Source organism: Clinocottus analis, unplaced genomic scaffold (assembly GCF_023055335.1).
Source record: "Clinocottus analis isolate CAN_PGR_092001 unplaced genomic scaffold, fCliAna1.0.p SCAF_33, whole genome shotgun sequence".
NCBI lineage: Eukaryota > Metazoa > Chordata > Actinopteri > Perciformes > Cottidae > Clinocottus > Clinocottus analis.
In genome coordinates this window covers 1175001-1192655 of record NW_027176076.1, presented here as the reverse complement: position 1 = coordinate 1192655, position 17655 = coordinate 1175001, and the positions used below count along the sequence as shown (strand labels likewise).

General features: G+C 39.2%; 3 protein-coding genes across 4 annotated transcripts in view; all 3 read left to right on the top strand.

Annotated features, from left to right (window-relative positions):
• Nucleotides 1-740: 740 nt before the first annotated feature.
• bola3 (bolA family member 3) lies at nucleotides 741-2334 on the top strand. 2 transcript variants are annotated; one of them, XM_068596038.1, is made up of 4 exons: nucleotides 741-897; nucleotides 984-1107; nucleotides 1237-1325; nucleotides 1570-2334. In XM_068596038.1, exons 1-4 carry the CDS (start codon nucleotides 826-828, stop codon nucleotides 1633-1635), a joined length of 351 nt encoding a protein of 116 aa, XP_068452139.1. In that variant the 5' UTR covers nucleotides 741-825; the 3' UTR covers nucleotides 1636-2334. The 2 variants fall into 2 exon arrangements, with proteins under 2 accessions (XP_068452139.1, XP_068452138.1); XM_068596037.1 differs by lacking the exon at nucleotides 1570-2334 and having other exon boundaries at nucleotides 1237-1561.
• A 737-nt stretch (nucleotides 2335-3071) lies between these two features.
• On the top strand, nucleotides 3072-16197 carry vat1l (vesicle amine transport 1-like). The gene is made up of 9 exons (XM_068596048.1): nucleotides 3072-3541; nucleotides 4094-4223; nucleotides 4434-4649; nucleotides 5132-5274; nucleotides 6903-7006; nucleotides 7928-7983; nucleotides 8121-8315; nucleotides 13080-13163; nucleotides 13948-16197. Exons 1-9 carry the CDS (start codon nucleotides 3327-3329, stop codon nucleotides 14044-14046), a joined length of 1242 nt encoding a protein of 413 aa, XP_068452149.1. The 5' UTR covers nucleotides 3072-3326; the 3' UTR covers nucleotides 14047-16197.
• Nucleotides 16198-17360: 1163 nt separating this feature from the next.
• Nucleotides 17361-17655, top strand: part of clec3a (C-type lectin domain family 3, member A) — a 1458-nt gene continuing 1163 nt past the window's right edge. The window contains exon 1 of the mRNA XM_068595977.1: nucleotides 17361-17629. Within this exon, the coding sequence (XP_068452078.1) occupies nucleotides 17380-17629 (250 nt within the window). The 5' untranslated portion in view covers nucleotides 17361-17379. The remainder of the gene's footprint in view (nucleotides 17630-17655) is intronic.

The window sequence follows — 17655 nt, the reverse complement described above, 5'->3', positions numbered from 1 at the left end:
CTTTTCTGTAAATATCAGCAGACATTTTAATGGCAAACCGAAAAAGGCCAGGTGTTACTAATTACGCAATAGCTACTGTATTTTAATTAAATTAACTAATTAATGCATTTAATTATGCAGGGGTTTTCTTTTATACATGAGACATTATGACATGTAAAAGCAGGAAAAGCACAAGTGTAAATAACAGAATTATGATGGCTGAATTACCTTAAGCTGCTTTAGTTTCAGAGTCCTGGTATTATACATGCTCGCTTACTGCTTAACTGGAACACATGAACGGAGCTATCATTACTGTTATTACATCCACTTATGTTTTTTCTGCTATGACGAGTTTAAAATGTATGCAGTGATGAAAGTCTATTCGCTTATATTATGGTTAAATTGAATACTTTGCAGTTGAAAAGGTAATGTTTTTGTATTTTGTCTTCTCTTCTGTACCTCACTAACAGCCAGTCTGGGCTCAAACATTTTACATAAAGAAGACATATTAACGTTGCCCGTAAATGATTCACAATGACAGTTTTAAGACTTCCTTTAATCCTGCGATTATAGATGCTATGAATAACATTCTATCTAACTAAAATAATCATTTATTCAATAAATCCGTTGACTTGTATTTGATCTTTTCAGTGGGTTATAACAAACGTGCCATTTTTTTTAAAAATGTATTTATTGTGAATTTCGAAAAGCGACTCACACTAAGCACCCGGATGTGTGACGTCATATTACTGCGACGACGCTCTCTGGGGACATGACTTGTGGAACAACACAACCTGCGGGGTTTTTATAACTGTCCCGTAACTAAACTGACTTAACATTTCCACAATGTCGGCTTGTAAACGGATCTTGATGCGCTCTGTGTCCTCTGCTCTCCGTGTGCATCGCAGCAGTAATGAAGTAAATGCGCCTGCACAGTCCTGCTCGCGCTACGTTCCCAGGGTCGGTGGGGTATGTTAACCGCAGTTTGCTCACCTCCTCCTCAGGTCGTGGTGTCTGGTGCGGTGCAGCGATGGATGTCCTCACAAACGGACGGAGAGGCCCGCATCGCCACCGTACTGAAGGAGAAGTTCCCGTTGGCCTCATCGCTCAAAGTTGTGGATATATCAGGTAAACACAGAGCATATGTGCGCCATATTCCAAATGTTGACATGCCATGTAGACCTGTTCTATAGTGTTGTGTTGTGTTGAGACCGGACGGTGACAACATACTGTACACTGATCCTGTGCTGTGTTTAGGTGGTTGTGGAGCCATGTATGAGATCCATATAGAGTCCCATGAGTTCAAAGGAAAAAGGACTGTCCAACAACACAAACTAGTTAATCAGGTAAGTAACAAAAGCACCCTGTCCAACATGCCTGTAGCAAATACAATCATCCTGACATTCAACCTGTACCAGTATAAACTAACTGTTAGTCCACAACAATGTGACATATTGGATTTGTTATTGTGTCTGTCATCATGCGTGTGAGGTTTTTAAGATTACGCCCCTTAACGTTGGTGGACATTGTGTACTTGAAGATGTTCATACTTGTATCAGTTCATTGATATTCATTAGTTGTCATCCGCAGGCACTCAAGGAGGAGATTCAAGAAATGCACGGACTGAGAATATTCACTGATGTTCCAAAACATTAGCGAAAGTCCTTCCACTGTAGAACCACAACATGTTCCTTCGTTCACCCTGTCTATCATGAATGTGTAGTTGTTAATATGTCTGTGGCAGAAAAGCAGATGGAGATTGTCTCATTGTGTCTGGCAGTTATACATTAACAGTAGGAAATGTGAAATAAATCTCCTTTTTTTAAACTAGTGAGATATTATCTAGTCAGAGATACATAAAACAGGTGAAGGCTACAATGCGCACAAAATGACTTGGAAAATGTCAAGTCATGTCGGTTTCTGCCCAATATGGGTTTTTTTCTCAGGGTTAGTAATACTCATGAAATCATTAGCAGTCAAGGAAGTAGTAAATAAAATTATCCTGACATTACACACTTCTACGTGGAGCATTATTTTTCATATTAACTCACAATGTGGTCACAATGTATCTGTTATTGTTCAATGAAAGATGATTAATATCAAATAAATGACTAACCATTGGATTGTACATGGACCTCGTATGCATGCAATATATGCTTGATGATGCAAGTTGCAATAAAAAGCAGTCGCTTTCCTCCACACACTATGTACTTATTTGACTGTACGAGGTATTTGTGACAAAATATTTGTTTTTATTTATGTCAAAGCCATGAGATGCTTGCTCTCACTTTTACTGGATATTCACTGCCAACTAGAAGCCTCAACATTAGTTATTTTTTCACACCTGTTAAAGCAATGAACAAACAATTGAACAATAAAACAGTTGTTGATCACAGACAATCACAGTTTTTAAGAGCTCTGAACATTAATGCTTGAACTATACATCATCTATGCTAATAAATTATATATTAATTTCAAGGTATATGTTGGATGATGAATCACCATAAACTGAAGTATATAAATGGCAACAATATATTTGAACTAATAAACTATCCCAGAGAATAGACAAGATTATTTTTACAACTGCTCCGTACATATGTTACTTCTCTTCTTCCGGATGTGTAACGTTACGGAGTACGTTCAGGCAGTTTGCTGCCACATTATTTATTAGCCACAAAAAATATATAGTAGTTAACATGTACTTGTTTTCTCCTGCTAACGACATGTACACGCTAGTGGCAAAAACAACAACAACAACAACAACAACAACAAACAATTGCTGTTATATTTTCTGGATTTTTGACAAGTGGTATGAAAATACAAATTAATTAAAACATACATTTAGATTGGTGTATTTTGAGAAGCCATACCACCACTGTCTTATTTATCAATAGTATGTTTTCACCATTGACGAATGCATGGCTGGCATCCTACATTGCCCATGCGTACCTGAAGGCACCACACTTGTTGAGGGTTTTCCGTCTGTGCGTCGTGGACGCGTGTGGTTGCATTTAGCGTCGATAAAGTTTTGTACACCCTTCACCAGCAGGTGGTGCACTTCATACTTTATCCCGCTGCATTCAAAGGTAGAAACGTTACAGGATGAATCACATTTCTGATTCCTGAAATGACAAAACTTAAGTTAAATTAATCCGCATATATGTGACTCGACTGAAACAAATACAAAAAAGACTGTAGCGAACTTTTCCGCATGATTGAATACAAGTGTCGACGGTGCGATTGACGGTGGATCGCCATCTGTACAGCGCCTGTCCGCGCGCAGGCTGCACACCACATCCCTCTGCATCCCGAGGAGGAGCGGAGAGGCAGGGCAGCGGGTCTACGACATGGCGAAGGAAGCAGCAGCTATGACGGAGGAGACGCAGTACATGATAGGAAAACATATCGGGAAAGAAACGGAAAACGTGGAAGCGTCGGGCGACGCGAAAGAAATGCGAGCGGTCATCCTGGCGGGTTTTGGAGGGCTAAACAAACTCAGGGTGACCAAGAAGGCGATGCCCGAGCCTCAGGATGGGGAAGTGAAGATACGCGTCAAAGCATGGTAGCTATACAGCTGATACACGGTTCATATGCATGTTTGGGTTGTAATGTGCTCTGGCCTCCCTGTTGCGTGCCTCCTTCTTTACAGTATCTCTGACAAGAATGAACGCTGAATATGTATAAGGCTTTCGCAGACATGAAGCCACAGGTCTTTTCTAGTGCAGGAGGTTTGCTGGCTGGAGCACGCTCACACCAAAGATGAAGAGCGAACTGATTGTTGCCAGCCAAGCCAGCTTTTCTTTTTTCTTTTGGCAGATTTATTTATTTGAAATCATATTTTTTTTTTCTTTTATACTAATAGCTACATTTGCAAAGTATTGATTGAGCAGCAGAAGATTGATGTTGTCCCAATAAAATATACGCCAGTGACTTATTGCTGATACATACTAATGACATGAAAAGAAAGGGGGTTATCCTTTAATCTCTTAACAGCTTTTTCTAAGTATTTTTTATTATCTGTTTAATATCGGCCAGTGACAGTTTAGATGCATGGCTTCCTTTCAAATATCGAATCAGATGTATTTGATGTCAATAACTTTACTCTTTGTCGCAGTGGCTTGAATTTTCTGGATCTGATGGTACGTCAGGGAACTATTGATAACCCTCCGAAGCCTCCTCTTGTCCCTGGGTTTGAATGCTCTGGAATAGTAGAGTCAGTAGGTGCAAACACAACAGGATTTGAGGTTAGTGTCATGCAGGATGGTAACTCTGTAATGCTGGCATATATGAATGAATGTCGTCAGATTCTAAGCAACCAAATCTGCATCAACAACTCCAAATGTGCTACAAGCCGGATAATGATATCTCTGTGTAAATCAAACCACTGAGTGCCACATGCTTGTTTTACATTAGTGTCTGCCTGTCATCTGGCTACTCTCCCATGTTTCTTTCAGATAGGCGACAGAGTTATGGCCTTTGTCAATTACAATGCCTGGGCAGAAGTTGTTTGTGCGCCAGTGGATTTTGTCTACAAGATGCCAGAGGAAATGACTTTTGCTGAGGCGGCTGCATTCTCCCTCAACTTTGTGGCTGCCTACATGATGCTCTTTGAGATTGCGAATCTGCGAGAGGGCATGTCAGTGTTGGTACACTCAGCCGGAGGTGGTATAGTAAGTCCATTTCTTCATTGACTATTACACGACCACAGAACGACTTCATCCACTCTCATTGTAACTGTCTGCTTTGCACCATCAAATTAAACATGCTGCTTGTTTCCGGTTAGCGCTTGATAACTGCTCTTTCTGTCACAGCTCAGATCACACATTCTGACTGAATTATTAATTTAACTTCATAAATATCCTTTGGAATAATTTCAAAGTTTAGAATGACTGAAATAAAGGCTTAACAAACTTAACTTTGTTGTTATAACTATTTGATTATAATTTGTACAACGTAGATATTGTCCAGCACTGTATCTCAATTTCCTTGAATGTGTGATTCTTGTTTAAGATAAGATAATCCTTTATTTGGCCCGCAGTGGGGAAATTGCTGATTTCATGATGTACCAACTGTTGTCTTTGTGTGAACTAGGTATATTTGAGTTAAACCCGGGTTCTCAGACATTGATAAATTGTTGCAACTGTTTTTTCAGGGTCAAGCGGTGGCTCAGCTGTGCTCAACTGTGCCTAATGTGACCGTGTTTGGGATCGCCTCATGTTGCAAACATGCAGCCATCAAAGACTCTATGACACACCTCTTTGACAGAAACGTTGATTATATACAAGAGGTGAAAAAGTAAGCATGTAAAGTTTGTCCCTACTCTGATTAATTTGAGGCTAAAGAGGCTGTTTTTAGTTCCTCGTAGTGTATTTTTACAAGCTATAATTTATTCATGTAATAAATAATAATTTAACTGCGTCATCGGGCATATTCACGGTAGCATTTATTTTATATGTGTGCACTATTGTGATGATGTGGACCTTACCGAGTGCAGAGGGCTGTGCAAGGAGGCAGATGTTACCTGTTGCCTTATTTGGTATTGTGGGGCCGTGGTCCCCATGGCAACTCACGGCTCATCTGAGAGAGCAGCAGCATTGTGTAGGGCGGTGGTCTTCACTGGCAATGTGGAACAACGGAGCCAATTAGGGCCGAACATTGTAGCCCTACACATTCCATTCACCAGACGGGAAGCTGTCAGCCAGTTTGCACTACAAAGAAAACACCTTGGAGCAAACACTGCCTGGTATTTGATGTAGTGTGATGTAGGTTTGCTCCTTTTCGGCTGTGATGTTTAATCTTAATTTTTCATATTTTGATTATAGAAAAAATTTCAACAACATGCTGCCTCCTCGGAGCTACTGTATGCTGTTGAGTCATTCAAGCAGGATGCATATACCACACATGAAACATGCTGTATGATTCCATTTTTAAGATTATAATATATAGGGATTCAGTTGTTTTTTTTACAAGGACTGATTGTTTCATGTTTTCTGCCTACATATCAACAGTGGTAGTGGATTATTATGCCTTTCATCTCTCTGGCTCACACATTCTTCTCAGGATCAAGAGCAAAGTACAATTAAATTAGTCTTTTTACAAAAGGCAAAAACCATGGGAATCACAAGACCACCAAGCAGTTCAGCCAAGCAGGTGTCCAGGGCCACAAGGCAGAGGGTAGCTGCCTTTATTATAACATGCCGTTCATTCTTTTGTATACATGACTTTAATGAGTCTCATCATAGCAAACTTCTTTGTCTGATTGATTCTGTGTACGAGCATTAAACCTTGTTGTTACATGCATGTTGCTGATGAGGAGTGACGTGAGTATTGCAAAACAAGTTCTTCATAAGAAAACTGTAGGAGTTATTTTTACTGTAGTCAAAAGAAAAAAAACGTGGGTTGTACTGCAGCTTTTTCTCAAAGTAATACCCTTGAGATTCAATGCTCATAACTTATAAATCAATAATTGGATAAAACTGAACTGCTCCATGACTCACAGAATTCAGTTTTACACTTTAGTATTTAATGCTCACGGTCTGTAAACATAAACTGTACATTTGTAGGTAAATGTATGAAGCTGACCTCTGATTGCACTTCATCTCAACTGAAAGCTGAAACAGATCAACTGATTAGTCAAGAGACAGAAAAGGAATCTGCAATCATTTAAGGGCTGCAACTCATTTCCTTTACTGAGTAATTTTCATATTAGTTGAACATAGAATGTCATAGAATAGTGAAAAGCTGTCCAACCCCAAGGACACTTCCTCTATTATTGTACAATGTGAGAATCTTGAACCAGAGAATGCTTGGAAAAAATGGAAAAAGAAGCATTAGCTGCAGCTTTATTGTTCAAACTAAATAATAATTTAATTAGACTATATTAAGAAAAAACTGTTAGCTTTACTTTGTTCTTAATGTTTTAGGATTTCTCCAGAGGGAGTAGACATTGTGTTGGACTGCCTGTGTGGGGACAACACAGGGAAGGGCCTGACTCTGCTGAGGCCTTTGGGGACCTACATACTCTACGGTAGGAACAATACTTTTTTACTATACTATTTAGTACTTTCAAACTACATTTGCATTGCACTTGTGTGTTGACAAATTTTGTGCGGTTGATATTAGTGGTTAAAGGAATAGTTCAACATTTTGGCAACACACTTGTATGCTCTCTTGCCAAGGGTTATATATGTTAAATATGAAGCTTGATCCAAGAAGAAAGATAGCATCTTAGCATAAAGACTGAAATTGGGGCAACAGTAAGCCTGGTGATAACATGACTCCAGGACGTCATAACTCAAGGACAAGAAATAGTCTGGCACATGAACATCTTTAAAACTGCATTGAAGATTCACCGTTAAAATTGAAGTTGTTCCCCTTGGGCAGAGCTAGGCTTGCTGCTTCGCCCTGTTGGCAGTCTTTTTGCTCAGCCAAGCTAACCATCTTCTGGCTATAGTTTAATTTTTAAGAGAAAGACAAGTAGTATTGGTACTTCAAAAACATTCTTGATTAAAGTACCAATACTAAAAGAAAAATCTAGAAAATTTCCCACAATATCACACTATTACATTAAAGATGAGTCTTGCATTAATTTTCTTATGTTGGCAGCCAGACTAAGTGTGAGATAGTGAGGCTCAATTGAACAAAACATACTCCATCCATTGACTGCAAATGACAAGTATTGTCCTTCATAGCTACCTGTCTGTTGATTACTTTAGTTTGTGTTAAGCCTCATGAATCAAGTAGCAGCCTGAGAGGGAAATTCATTCATTCATCATTTCGTTAGTTTTAGTTTTACTGATTATGTGCAAAGATATGCTTTTACGGATATAAGGGTCTAAAGGTGCCAACTGTTCCTCCCCCACTTTCACCCTTCATGCAAGGCTGGCAAGTCATGTCTGACCAGAACTTTGCACAGCATACAGCAATCCTTTTATTTTTGTTTTTTCAGGCGCATCAAACTTGGTAACTGGGGAAACAAAGAGTTTCTTCAGCTTTGCAAAATCTGTGAGTAAGAGATGCAGTCTATTCCCAACATTTATGGGACACAATACTCCCAATGAACATTTCATAATTTCATGGCAAATGAATCACAAAGGAGTAACTGTGGATGAACGTGTCTGTGTGTTTTTCTTGTTCTCCAGTGGTGGCAGGTGGAGAAGGTGAACCCTATTAAACTATACGAGGAGAACAAAGTCATAGCAGGATTCTCGCTGCTCAACCTTCTCTTCAAACACGGGAAATGTAGTCTTGTGAAATCAGTGATGGACAAACTCTTGTGTCTCTATGACCAAAAGAAGATCAAGCCAGTTGTGGACTCCTTATGGGCGCTGGAGGAGGTAAGACCCTGGGGTGATCAGAGGGTGTAGGACAGTGAATGCAGTCAATGATGAGCACATTGAAAATGACCTAATCCCCGTGGTTACACAAACAGAGATACAGGGTTTAAAATTGAAGAGAATATTCCATGCAAACATCTTGGACAGCATATTATCTGTTAGCTGTTCTTGCACATTCTTCCACAGATGGTGGGTAGGTTGCAGCTTCACAATTATTCCACACCAACACAAATGTCCGTCAGGCTATACTGTCTGTCAATCCCTTTACTTACTACAATCTCTTTTAACTGTGGTTCTTCCATTTCTGGGGGACCTTTGTACAGTACACATATCCTCCACAAACATATTCTAATCACAATAGCCACGTTTCACATGGACCTCAACAAGTAGCAGGTCTTGATCTCGGCTCTGCAAGTACATCCGTTGCAGTCCTCAGTATCTTTGTGTCGACTGTTTGATGCAGGGTTGAGGCACTATGACAATGATTTCTGGTCCTTTCGGACACAACACGGTTTGAGCTGCACTTGCTGCTGAATTCAACGTGCATCGCAGCACTCTGCACCTAGAGTTCAACCAGGTTGGGGCAGTGTATCACCTAAGTGGTGGCTCGCAAGCCATTGGAAATAATGGTTTTCAGAGCGCAGCGTTGCTGTTGTCATGTTGTGTCTGAAAGGGCCATTACTGGTAAATTAAATTTACAAGAGCCTTTGGTGTGTCATTACCTATTGACATCTGGGTGTGACCCTTGCCTCAAGAAACACTCTCAGTACACAGGACACAGGAGGATGGTCGAAACATGTAAACCTCTCCTACATGTCTTATGTCTTTTTGGTTATTTTAGTATATTCTAAGACACCCCTCTTTTGGTCAGATCACAAACACAAAAAAGCAAAAAAAGTTGCTACCGACCATTTTAAAGGCCCTACACACCCATAGTACTTCACAGATGTGTTCACTTTACCCGATAACAGCATTTCTGAATTTGGACAGGTCATTGCAGTTTTTAAAATAACAATGTTGCCCCAATAAAGATTCCCATTTTGAATATGAAGGGACAGCCCTACTGTGGCCGTGTACAGACGGTGCTTCATTGATTAGTTGCACTTGTGATGGGAGGGGCTACAACTTAATTGTTCTTATTGGTTGATGAAGCGTGGTGACAAAATGTTAGGCCCAACCCCAATCTCCACCCTAAACCCTCAAGCCCTGAACTCTCAGGGACTCACTGACGTCAGCTGCTAAATGGTTGAGTGTCAGAGTCTGTGAGGGCTTGAGCTGGTGTGAATATGGGACAGCACTTTACTGCAACATCACGTGACTACATATGTACAATTATGTATTTATTTTTATTCACTGGTTTAAATGTCTTCCTCACAAGATGAGAAGTCATTTTATATTATTTATTCACCCGTTTTTGTCAAAATAAAATGTTTGATGAATGTACAAAAATATACATATTATGTTTGCGTTCCTCTAATTCATGTGTTTTTATGTTCCATAATGTTTTAAAGATATTTTATCTGGCAAAATGCCCACATGCCTCTTTGTTTACCTTTTTTTTTTTCTTTTTTTTTTTTACGTCTACGTTCTTCCATTGGGAACTGCGCGTTTAACCTCGCATTGCAATGCATTGTGGGTAATTCCCTTAGGCAAAGTCAGCATCTAATGTTGACTTACGGAAAGGGTTCAGAAATCGCTCAAAATGTCTGCCACAGAGCCCTCAGGCACTCCACGATGTAACACTGGGACACCCCTAAACCTTCAAGGACTTCACTGGAGCACGCCTCAAAGTCCGTGAGGCCGTAAGGGTGGAGATTGGGATTGGGCCTTACTCTGGCATAGCTCTTTGCAACTTCAACCCAAGCAGATGCTTAATTAGATGAAGGAAGGGAAAACACCTGTGCAGGGCCTTTTTAACTGGGCATTTTTAACACTAAAAATCAATGGACCTGAATCTTCTTCCTCACGGACTCACAGACTTTGAGGCGCACTCCCGCAAAGTCCTTGAGGGTTTAAGGGTGTCCCATTGTCAAATTGTGGAGGGCCTGAGGGCTCTGTGGCGAACATTTTAAGGCCATTTATGAACCCTTTTTGTAAGTCAACATTAAATGCTGACTCAGAAGGTATATACCACATTCTACCCTCATTTCAAGTAAAAGTTAGATATTGGTTTCAACACAAGTTGAGTTACTGCAGGTAACAAGTCATTCTGAACTTTGTAGCTTCAATCAGAGAGATAACAGGTTGATGAAACAACCTTTAGATCTTCATTTCTCATGGGAAACTGCGCCGGTACTGATTGTCCTTAACTTTGGGAGATTTGTTGGGCTATTCACTGGAACCATTGCCCATGAAGAATCTCATTAGAGGGGAGGATGCGTGGGATGTAGTGTCAGGGGCACAGCCTGCCTCATTTGTTCATAGAATTCAGAGGGCGTTAGTTTACATGTTGACCCTGGCAACCTTTGTTGTGACCAAAACAGAATAACTGGACCACCAGCAGTTTTAGTTTGGAAACATTTCACCTTGGAATTCCAAGGTCAATGCAATACTTCAAAAATATAATCAAGCCTACATGCAGTTTATTGTTTTAAAGTACCGCTACAATGCAAGTAAATCTTACTTCTTCCTGCGACCGAGCAGCAAAGCGCCTGACAAGCTGCTGACCCATTTTTGCTCATGGCTCGATTTGGCTATTTCTTTTAGCAAAGGAATGCTTGTGACACAATGGCATCCAGACAAAGAGGCACATTCAGTTGTCAGTTTGTGTGGACTGTAATGAGAAAGCAAGATATGGCATCCGAGTAATCTTTTGTGATATATTTCTTTTTTTAATATGAGTAACAATAAGTCAATCAAGCTTTAATGAGAAGAATTTGTGTTACTGTTTTGTTGTTCACAAGTTTTGACCTGCAGGTTTTTGTTGGATGCAGGGATTGATGTTGGACACAGTTGAGAAAATGTTGCAGTAAGTTCACTAAGTTTATTATTTTTCTGCACACGTAGACTCCACCACGATGTAGCCATTGGGGCGCTGGCAGATGGTACCGATGGAAGATTGAAGCTCTAAAGCTGTGGTGTGTTGTTGAGTTGGAGAAAATCAGGGAAATGATTGCACCTGCTCCACGACTCCCATTCCACCACCGTGTAGCTCGAAGCAATCAGACTGCAGATGATTAACAATATGGACCCAAGCGCTGATTTTCTTAAACTGATTGTTAACTGGTTTGAGTTTTGAAAGACTCTGACATACGGTCTTCCCAGTTATATTTGCCGAGCAGTAGTAGCTGGGATAAAATTTGCGATCGAACAAAATGTCAGCTAATAAAACATGTTGCGGACAGATGTTTCAACAGACTCCTTGGTCACAGAAGCTCGGCCTTCATTTTGAGTGTTAACTGATTAAAAGCGCCGCCTGCACTCTTTCCTCCTCTTACATTGTGTGCAGACTATTAGGTGTTAAACAAAACTGTTGTTCATCAGCATAACAAACTTGATGAGTCAGTCATGGTTCAATATTTATGTTGTCCACAGTTTTTAGTGTATTTATTTCTGAAAGTAACATCCTGTTGGCATTACTATGCAAATTCGCGCCGTGTCAAGCGTGTCTATGGCGCCGCCCGACGAAAAAAACGCGTTTACGCCCCGCGGCGCGTGTTTGCATTGACTTTACATGGAAGCTGGTCGCGCGTCAAATTTGCCTTCGCGTTCGGTGTGAACACAGCAAAAGTGTGTCTAGTTGTCAGAGGTTTGTAAAGGTTTTTTCTTTATTCTTACATAAATAAATAAAAAAATAAGCATTTCCATCTGTATATTATGTCTTTTCAGAGATGAGAAACTTGTTGGCAAAAGCTTTTTCAAGACAGGGAATATCTGAATAAGTTGTTTTTGCAGGATGCGACTCACTTTAACATTATATGAGACGCAATTTATTTCTCATTAGGTCCCGCGTTGGGCGGCGCCCTAAAGCGAGTTAATCAAATCTTACAAGCGTATATTGTCCCCGCAGTCATCAAGATGTGTACATGTGTGCTTCATAACCTCTTTTATTGTGATGTCAATGGATGGTTCGAGATGAGTCAGCATCATTTAGTTTATTAAGGCCATTAACGTTTCTCACAGTGCAAGTTTAGGTTAGGGCTGCTTTGAGGAAAAGGTCTTGTGTCAATGACAAATGTTTGGGTATACGTGACTTTGTTTGGATTCAGATGACAAAAGCCAGGGCTTTCAAATGTCTTTCCAGCGTTACAACGGGCTTCCTGTTGGAGAGCTTTTATTGTTCTTGTCATTTACCAATTTTATCAGTAGAAATTTAAAGTTTTTTTGACATACTTATTTTTTTTTACACATTTAATACAAAATGTTACAACTCAGAGGCCCAATCCCAATCGCCACCTTTACTGACTCACAGACTTTGAGGCGCGCTCCCGCAAAGTCTTTGAGGGTTTAGGGGTGTCCCATTGTCATACATCCATCAAACATTTCATTTTGACAAAAACGAGTAAATAAATAATTTAAAATGATGTGGAGATTGGGATTGGGCCAGACTCTTAAAAATGTAACTTTGTTGTACCGGGCGCTTTGTGTTTTTCTATTAAATGACTTGGACACACAAGCCTAATACTGAAAAAAAGAACTTCTCTGATAGTATAAATTAGTCAATATTTGATGAGATTTATTTTGGGAAATCGCAGTCGATGTGTGTATGTTGTATTTTATCAGTTCTGCTTGTTGAAGTGAGTTATTGTTGTGTTTTATTTTCAGGTAAAAGAGGCCATGCAGAGAATTCATGACAGAGGCAACATAGGAAAACTTATTCTGGATGTTGAGAAGTCTCCCACCCCTTTGGTAAAATTTTAAATGTTTTTTCCCCCTTCAAATGAATCGTTGGAATTAAGTTGTGAGGAAACAATAATAAACGGGGCTGTTGAGCTCTTGATATGAAGTGCAGATCTACAAAGATTTATAATCGTCACACCGATTTATGCAACAGCACTTTACATCTACACCAAAGTGTCTAATAAATTGATTTCAAAGTAACGTGAATGAAAGTATTATATGACATCAATGTTTGAGGGCACATAAAAAAAAATTACAGAAAAAAAGAGAAAAGGGGAAGATGGCAATCAATTAGTAGATATAAAATGATTTACAACAAGAACCATTTTTGGGGCGTTACAATAACTTATAGAAGATCTAAAAAAAAATAGTAGTCCTTTTCCCTTATTTATTTAGAACTCTTTTTTTTTTTTAGGAACATCTGAGATGAAAATGCTTCCCAGAAATGCTGGAACATCAGATTTCCTGATTTATGTGCTTAGTTACATTTGACATTTCTGATGCCTGCAACTCATTTTCAGATCATAAGGAGGCAGTGAGTAAGACCCCCTCCTGTTTTACAGCCGTCACTTCCATGGTGATACTCACATCAAACATAGAAACACTATTAGACATTGAGACATGTTCATATTTAAAGGATAGACCTTGTATAACACTTTTATTAGCATTAGAGGATAAGTTTACATATTTACCGTCCCACTGGATGAGCAAATCCCATGTGTTCACCGCTATGCTCTCTGTATATGTTGCTCAGCAGACAGTTAATGACAGCGGAATAACATTTCACTACTAGATGGCCAGTGACAGCACAGAGACGAGTGAGGCGGGAGAGGAAGAGGAGGAGCCAGAGGGAGACAACGACAGCAAGGAGCGAATGCCCTTCATCCACTGAACAGGTCTAGAGGCTGCAGAGGCTGCACAGATTCACCAGAGGAACACAACAACACACACATGTTGTGCAGTATAGTGTGTATGTATGTATGCATGCATGCATGTGCTGTGTGCATGTATTCATATATGCATCAATGGATGTATGTAGAATATATGTTTGTGCCTCTTGTCTGCTACCTGTTCTTTGTCAGGTAATTGGTCAAGAAAAAGTTTTGCGTGAATGTTTGTCACCCAGGCAACAGGTGCAAGTGCCATTCTAAATGTAGTATTATATTGTTTACGGTATTATGAAGTCATGTCATGCAAGCCAATAATGTTATTGTGCTAATTTCACTATTGCATCTGTCAACTGTTAATTGACTGAATAAGCATTAAAAGCTGCTGACTTGCTATTATCACTTCAAGATTATTACCCTTAAAAAACAATGTACTCATGCACACAAGGGTTGTTTACTATAACAAGCTTAACATGTCTTAACAATTCTCATTATAGTGTTGTTTGGTCCTCATTAGCTGTAAAAGGAAAGCAAACAATTTAGATAAATTTGAGAAAATTGACGATTCCAATGTTTTCATGCTTCTGACCAAGAAAGTACATTTTTCTTTCTTGTGTTACGACAGTAATGTGTTATGACAGCAAGGTGTGAGCCACGGATGGGTCGAGAGGTTTGTGTGTGGATACGTGCACGATATTTAATTCTTAGGGGCAAACCTTGTATGTTATGGGATCACTAGTGCCTTCAACATGAACAACACATGAGCGTTTGATACTTGAAATGCTTTCCTTGTGTGAAGTTTGCATTGAACAAACCAACCAAATAGGTATTTTTTAACTGGAATGCAAAAACAGATTAATGAACTATTAAAAACTCTTCCTTGTCTGATCATATAATTTGTCAAAGGTTAATAATATATGTTGCCACCAGATCTCTGTTTAAGTAGTAAGTTATTGTTTCCACTCAGAACTTTGACTAAAATGCATTCTATATGACACCATACAGTGGTACAGTGGCAGGTCACACACATTTATAAAGATATACTGTATGTAATTACAAGAAAACATGAGATGAATCAGTTAAATATGAATTTTATTAAGGGAGGGTTCATGAAGTGGTCAGACTGTTTGTGGAGCCTTTGCTTCGCTAGTCTGATCAAAGTTGTTTACTTGCTGGTGCCTCACAACAAAAGTGCCATACGACTCCAACATAACATTTATTTTTACAATGAGTTGGTGTCTCAAGGCCGGGAGATTTAAATCTGAGCAACGCTCTGTGTTACTGTATTTAAGTCTGATGCCCTCTGCTTTACTCCACATCTGCGTGTTGTGAATGAAACGTGAGAGAAGAACGACTGACAAAGATCCAATGTTCACACACACTGACTGATCTGTTTCTATTTTTAATTTATCCAAGTAAAAACTAACTATTGGTTTCACTATTTCTTGGGCTTTGCTTATTAAATGTATTTTATATTGGCTGGTCATCTGAATTATTTATTACATTACTTGAATTATTAAAAAACAGAAACCAGAGTAAAATTTTACTTAATCATGCCATTTTAAGAAATAACACAAAATGATTAACTTAGTAACATCAAAACCATGTTTAGATACATGCTGGAGAGACCATATTAATGGGTGTAGACTAGTGAGGATTTGAGTCATCTTAGAGGGTTATTTCTAGACTTAGAATTAAGGATAATGACATATAGACACTGTGGAAGTAAATGTGATTTTGATGCCTTGTCAATGTCTGCTGTGTGTGTGTGTGTGTGTGTGTGTGTGTGTGTGTGTGTGTGTGTGTGTGTGTGTGTGTGTGTGTGTGTGTGTGTGTGTGTGAAAAAGAGAGTGCATGTTTTTGAGTATGTATATTATCTGACGTGTTTAGTACTGTAGTTCACAAAATTTATTCTGGTTAACGTGTGGTCGTATACATTTGTGTCACATTTTATGCTTTGTACTTTGAGTACAGCTCTGTTTACTTGAATAAATGTATCTGCAAAGTATGCTGGGATTGGGGTTTTGTCTTAGTATAATATTTAATTTATTTCAAGAGATTCATATCGTCCTTTGCCTTTATTTAATGTTGTCTTTCTTCTCCTTTATTATATTATGTAATATATGTATATATGTTTAGCTTCTATTTAGATGTAAATCACAAGTGAACTTGATGAGAAGTTATTAACGACATTGTACAACTGACCTTTGCAAAGATGTTACCAGGTAAGCCAGAGACAGTGTATGTGCTGTTGCGTTGCACGTTTTATTTGTAGATCTTTGTAATTGACATCTTAATCATTGTTGATTAAACCAGAACTATTGGACATTTTTCTCATCCTGTCTGTCTCGGGGTGAAAAGTACAGATTGCATTGCTATAGCATGCAATAATTAGTTGTACAGCTTTTTTTTTTTTAATGCAAACTAAACCAACAACTTGGACTCGATACTGTGCAATGGGTCTTAACTAAATACATGTTACACACAGTGCCTTTCCAAATCCATTTACAGCTACTGCGTGTCACATCCCAATAAACACAATATAATTCTATTTCAAAGCATTTTCACTGTCTTGGCATATATGTAGAATTGCAATTGATACAAGTATCAGAGATTTCGATTAACAACTTTATTTGTTTTGAATACAGAATAATACTAATTATTATTAGTATTTAATGGGGGAGAGGCTAATGCTTAGAAGTGTACAATTTAAAGACAGCAAATTGGGAAATATTCTTGAGCTAGTTTTGAGAGTTTATTGCTATACTGAGGGGTTTCTCTTTTTTAGCTCTCAACTCCCATCTGTGTACATCTCACTCTAAAAATAGCTTTGCACCGAGCAGCGAGCTGCACTTCCTCCGGTTTATTAAAAGCTTTATTTTAAGGGATTATACAACTGCAAGTCTATGTGATTGGAATATTTAAAAGATATCTTGAGTGTAGGTATCAGCACAGTTACTTAGTCATATGTTTTTAATTGACTGAAAGTTGTAAATGACTCTTTGTGCGTACCACTCAATGTAAACATTGATCTTATATTTCATAAGTGATATAATTTGTCAGTTTCAGGGTTATATTTGGTGCAAGGTTTTTTCTCATGTGTTATAAAGGGATTTAGCGTGTACAAAACTGACATGGAAAAGGAACGGGACGATCAACACTCAAAGCAGTCAATGAATTTCCAGTTTGTTTGTGAAATGAAAGGGGAAACTGCTTAGTGCACCTTGTCCCAAGTAAATATTTATTGAAAGTCAGACACAAGGAAATCATTATTTGCCACTCCACCCTTATACCTCTCTCACTGCCTCCTGATGTTTGGACAAAAACATTTGGAGCCAATGCAGGGCGAGTACCCAGAAAGGCACAGAGGGGCCAGTCTGTATATATTGAGCTGCCTGCAGTCGTTATGGTTTCTTTCACGGCAGTACAAGGTGTGCCACTGTGTGCTGTCACTGTCGGATCCACTGGCCTCAGACATGGCACGTCTGGCCCTCGCCGTCCTCCTGGTTCTTTGCTTCTCCTTGCTCCACTACAGTACCAGCAGTCCGTCTCGCACCAGGAAGGCTGTGTCACCCCGTCAGTCTGGAGGTAACGAAATATACACACAGTTCTCG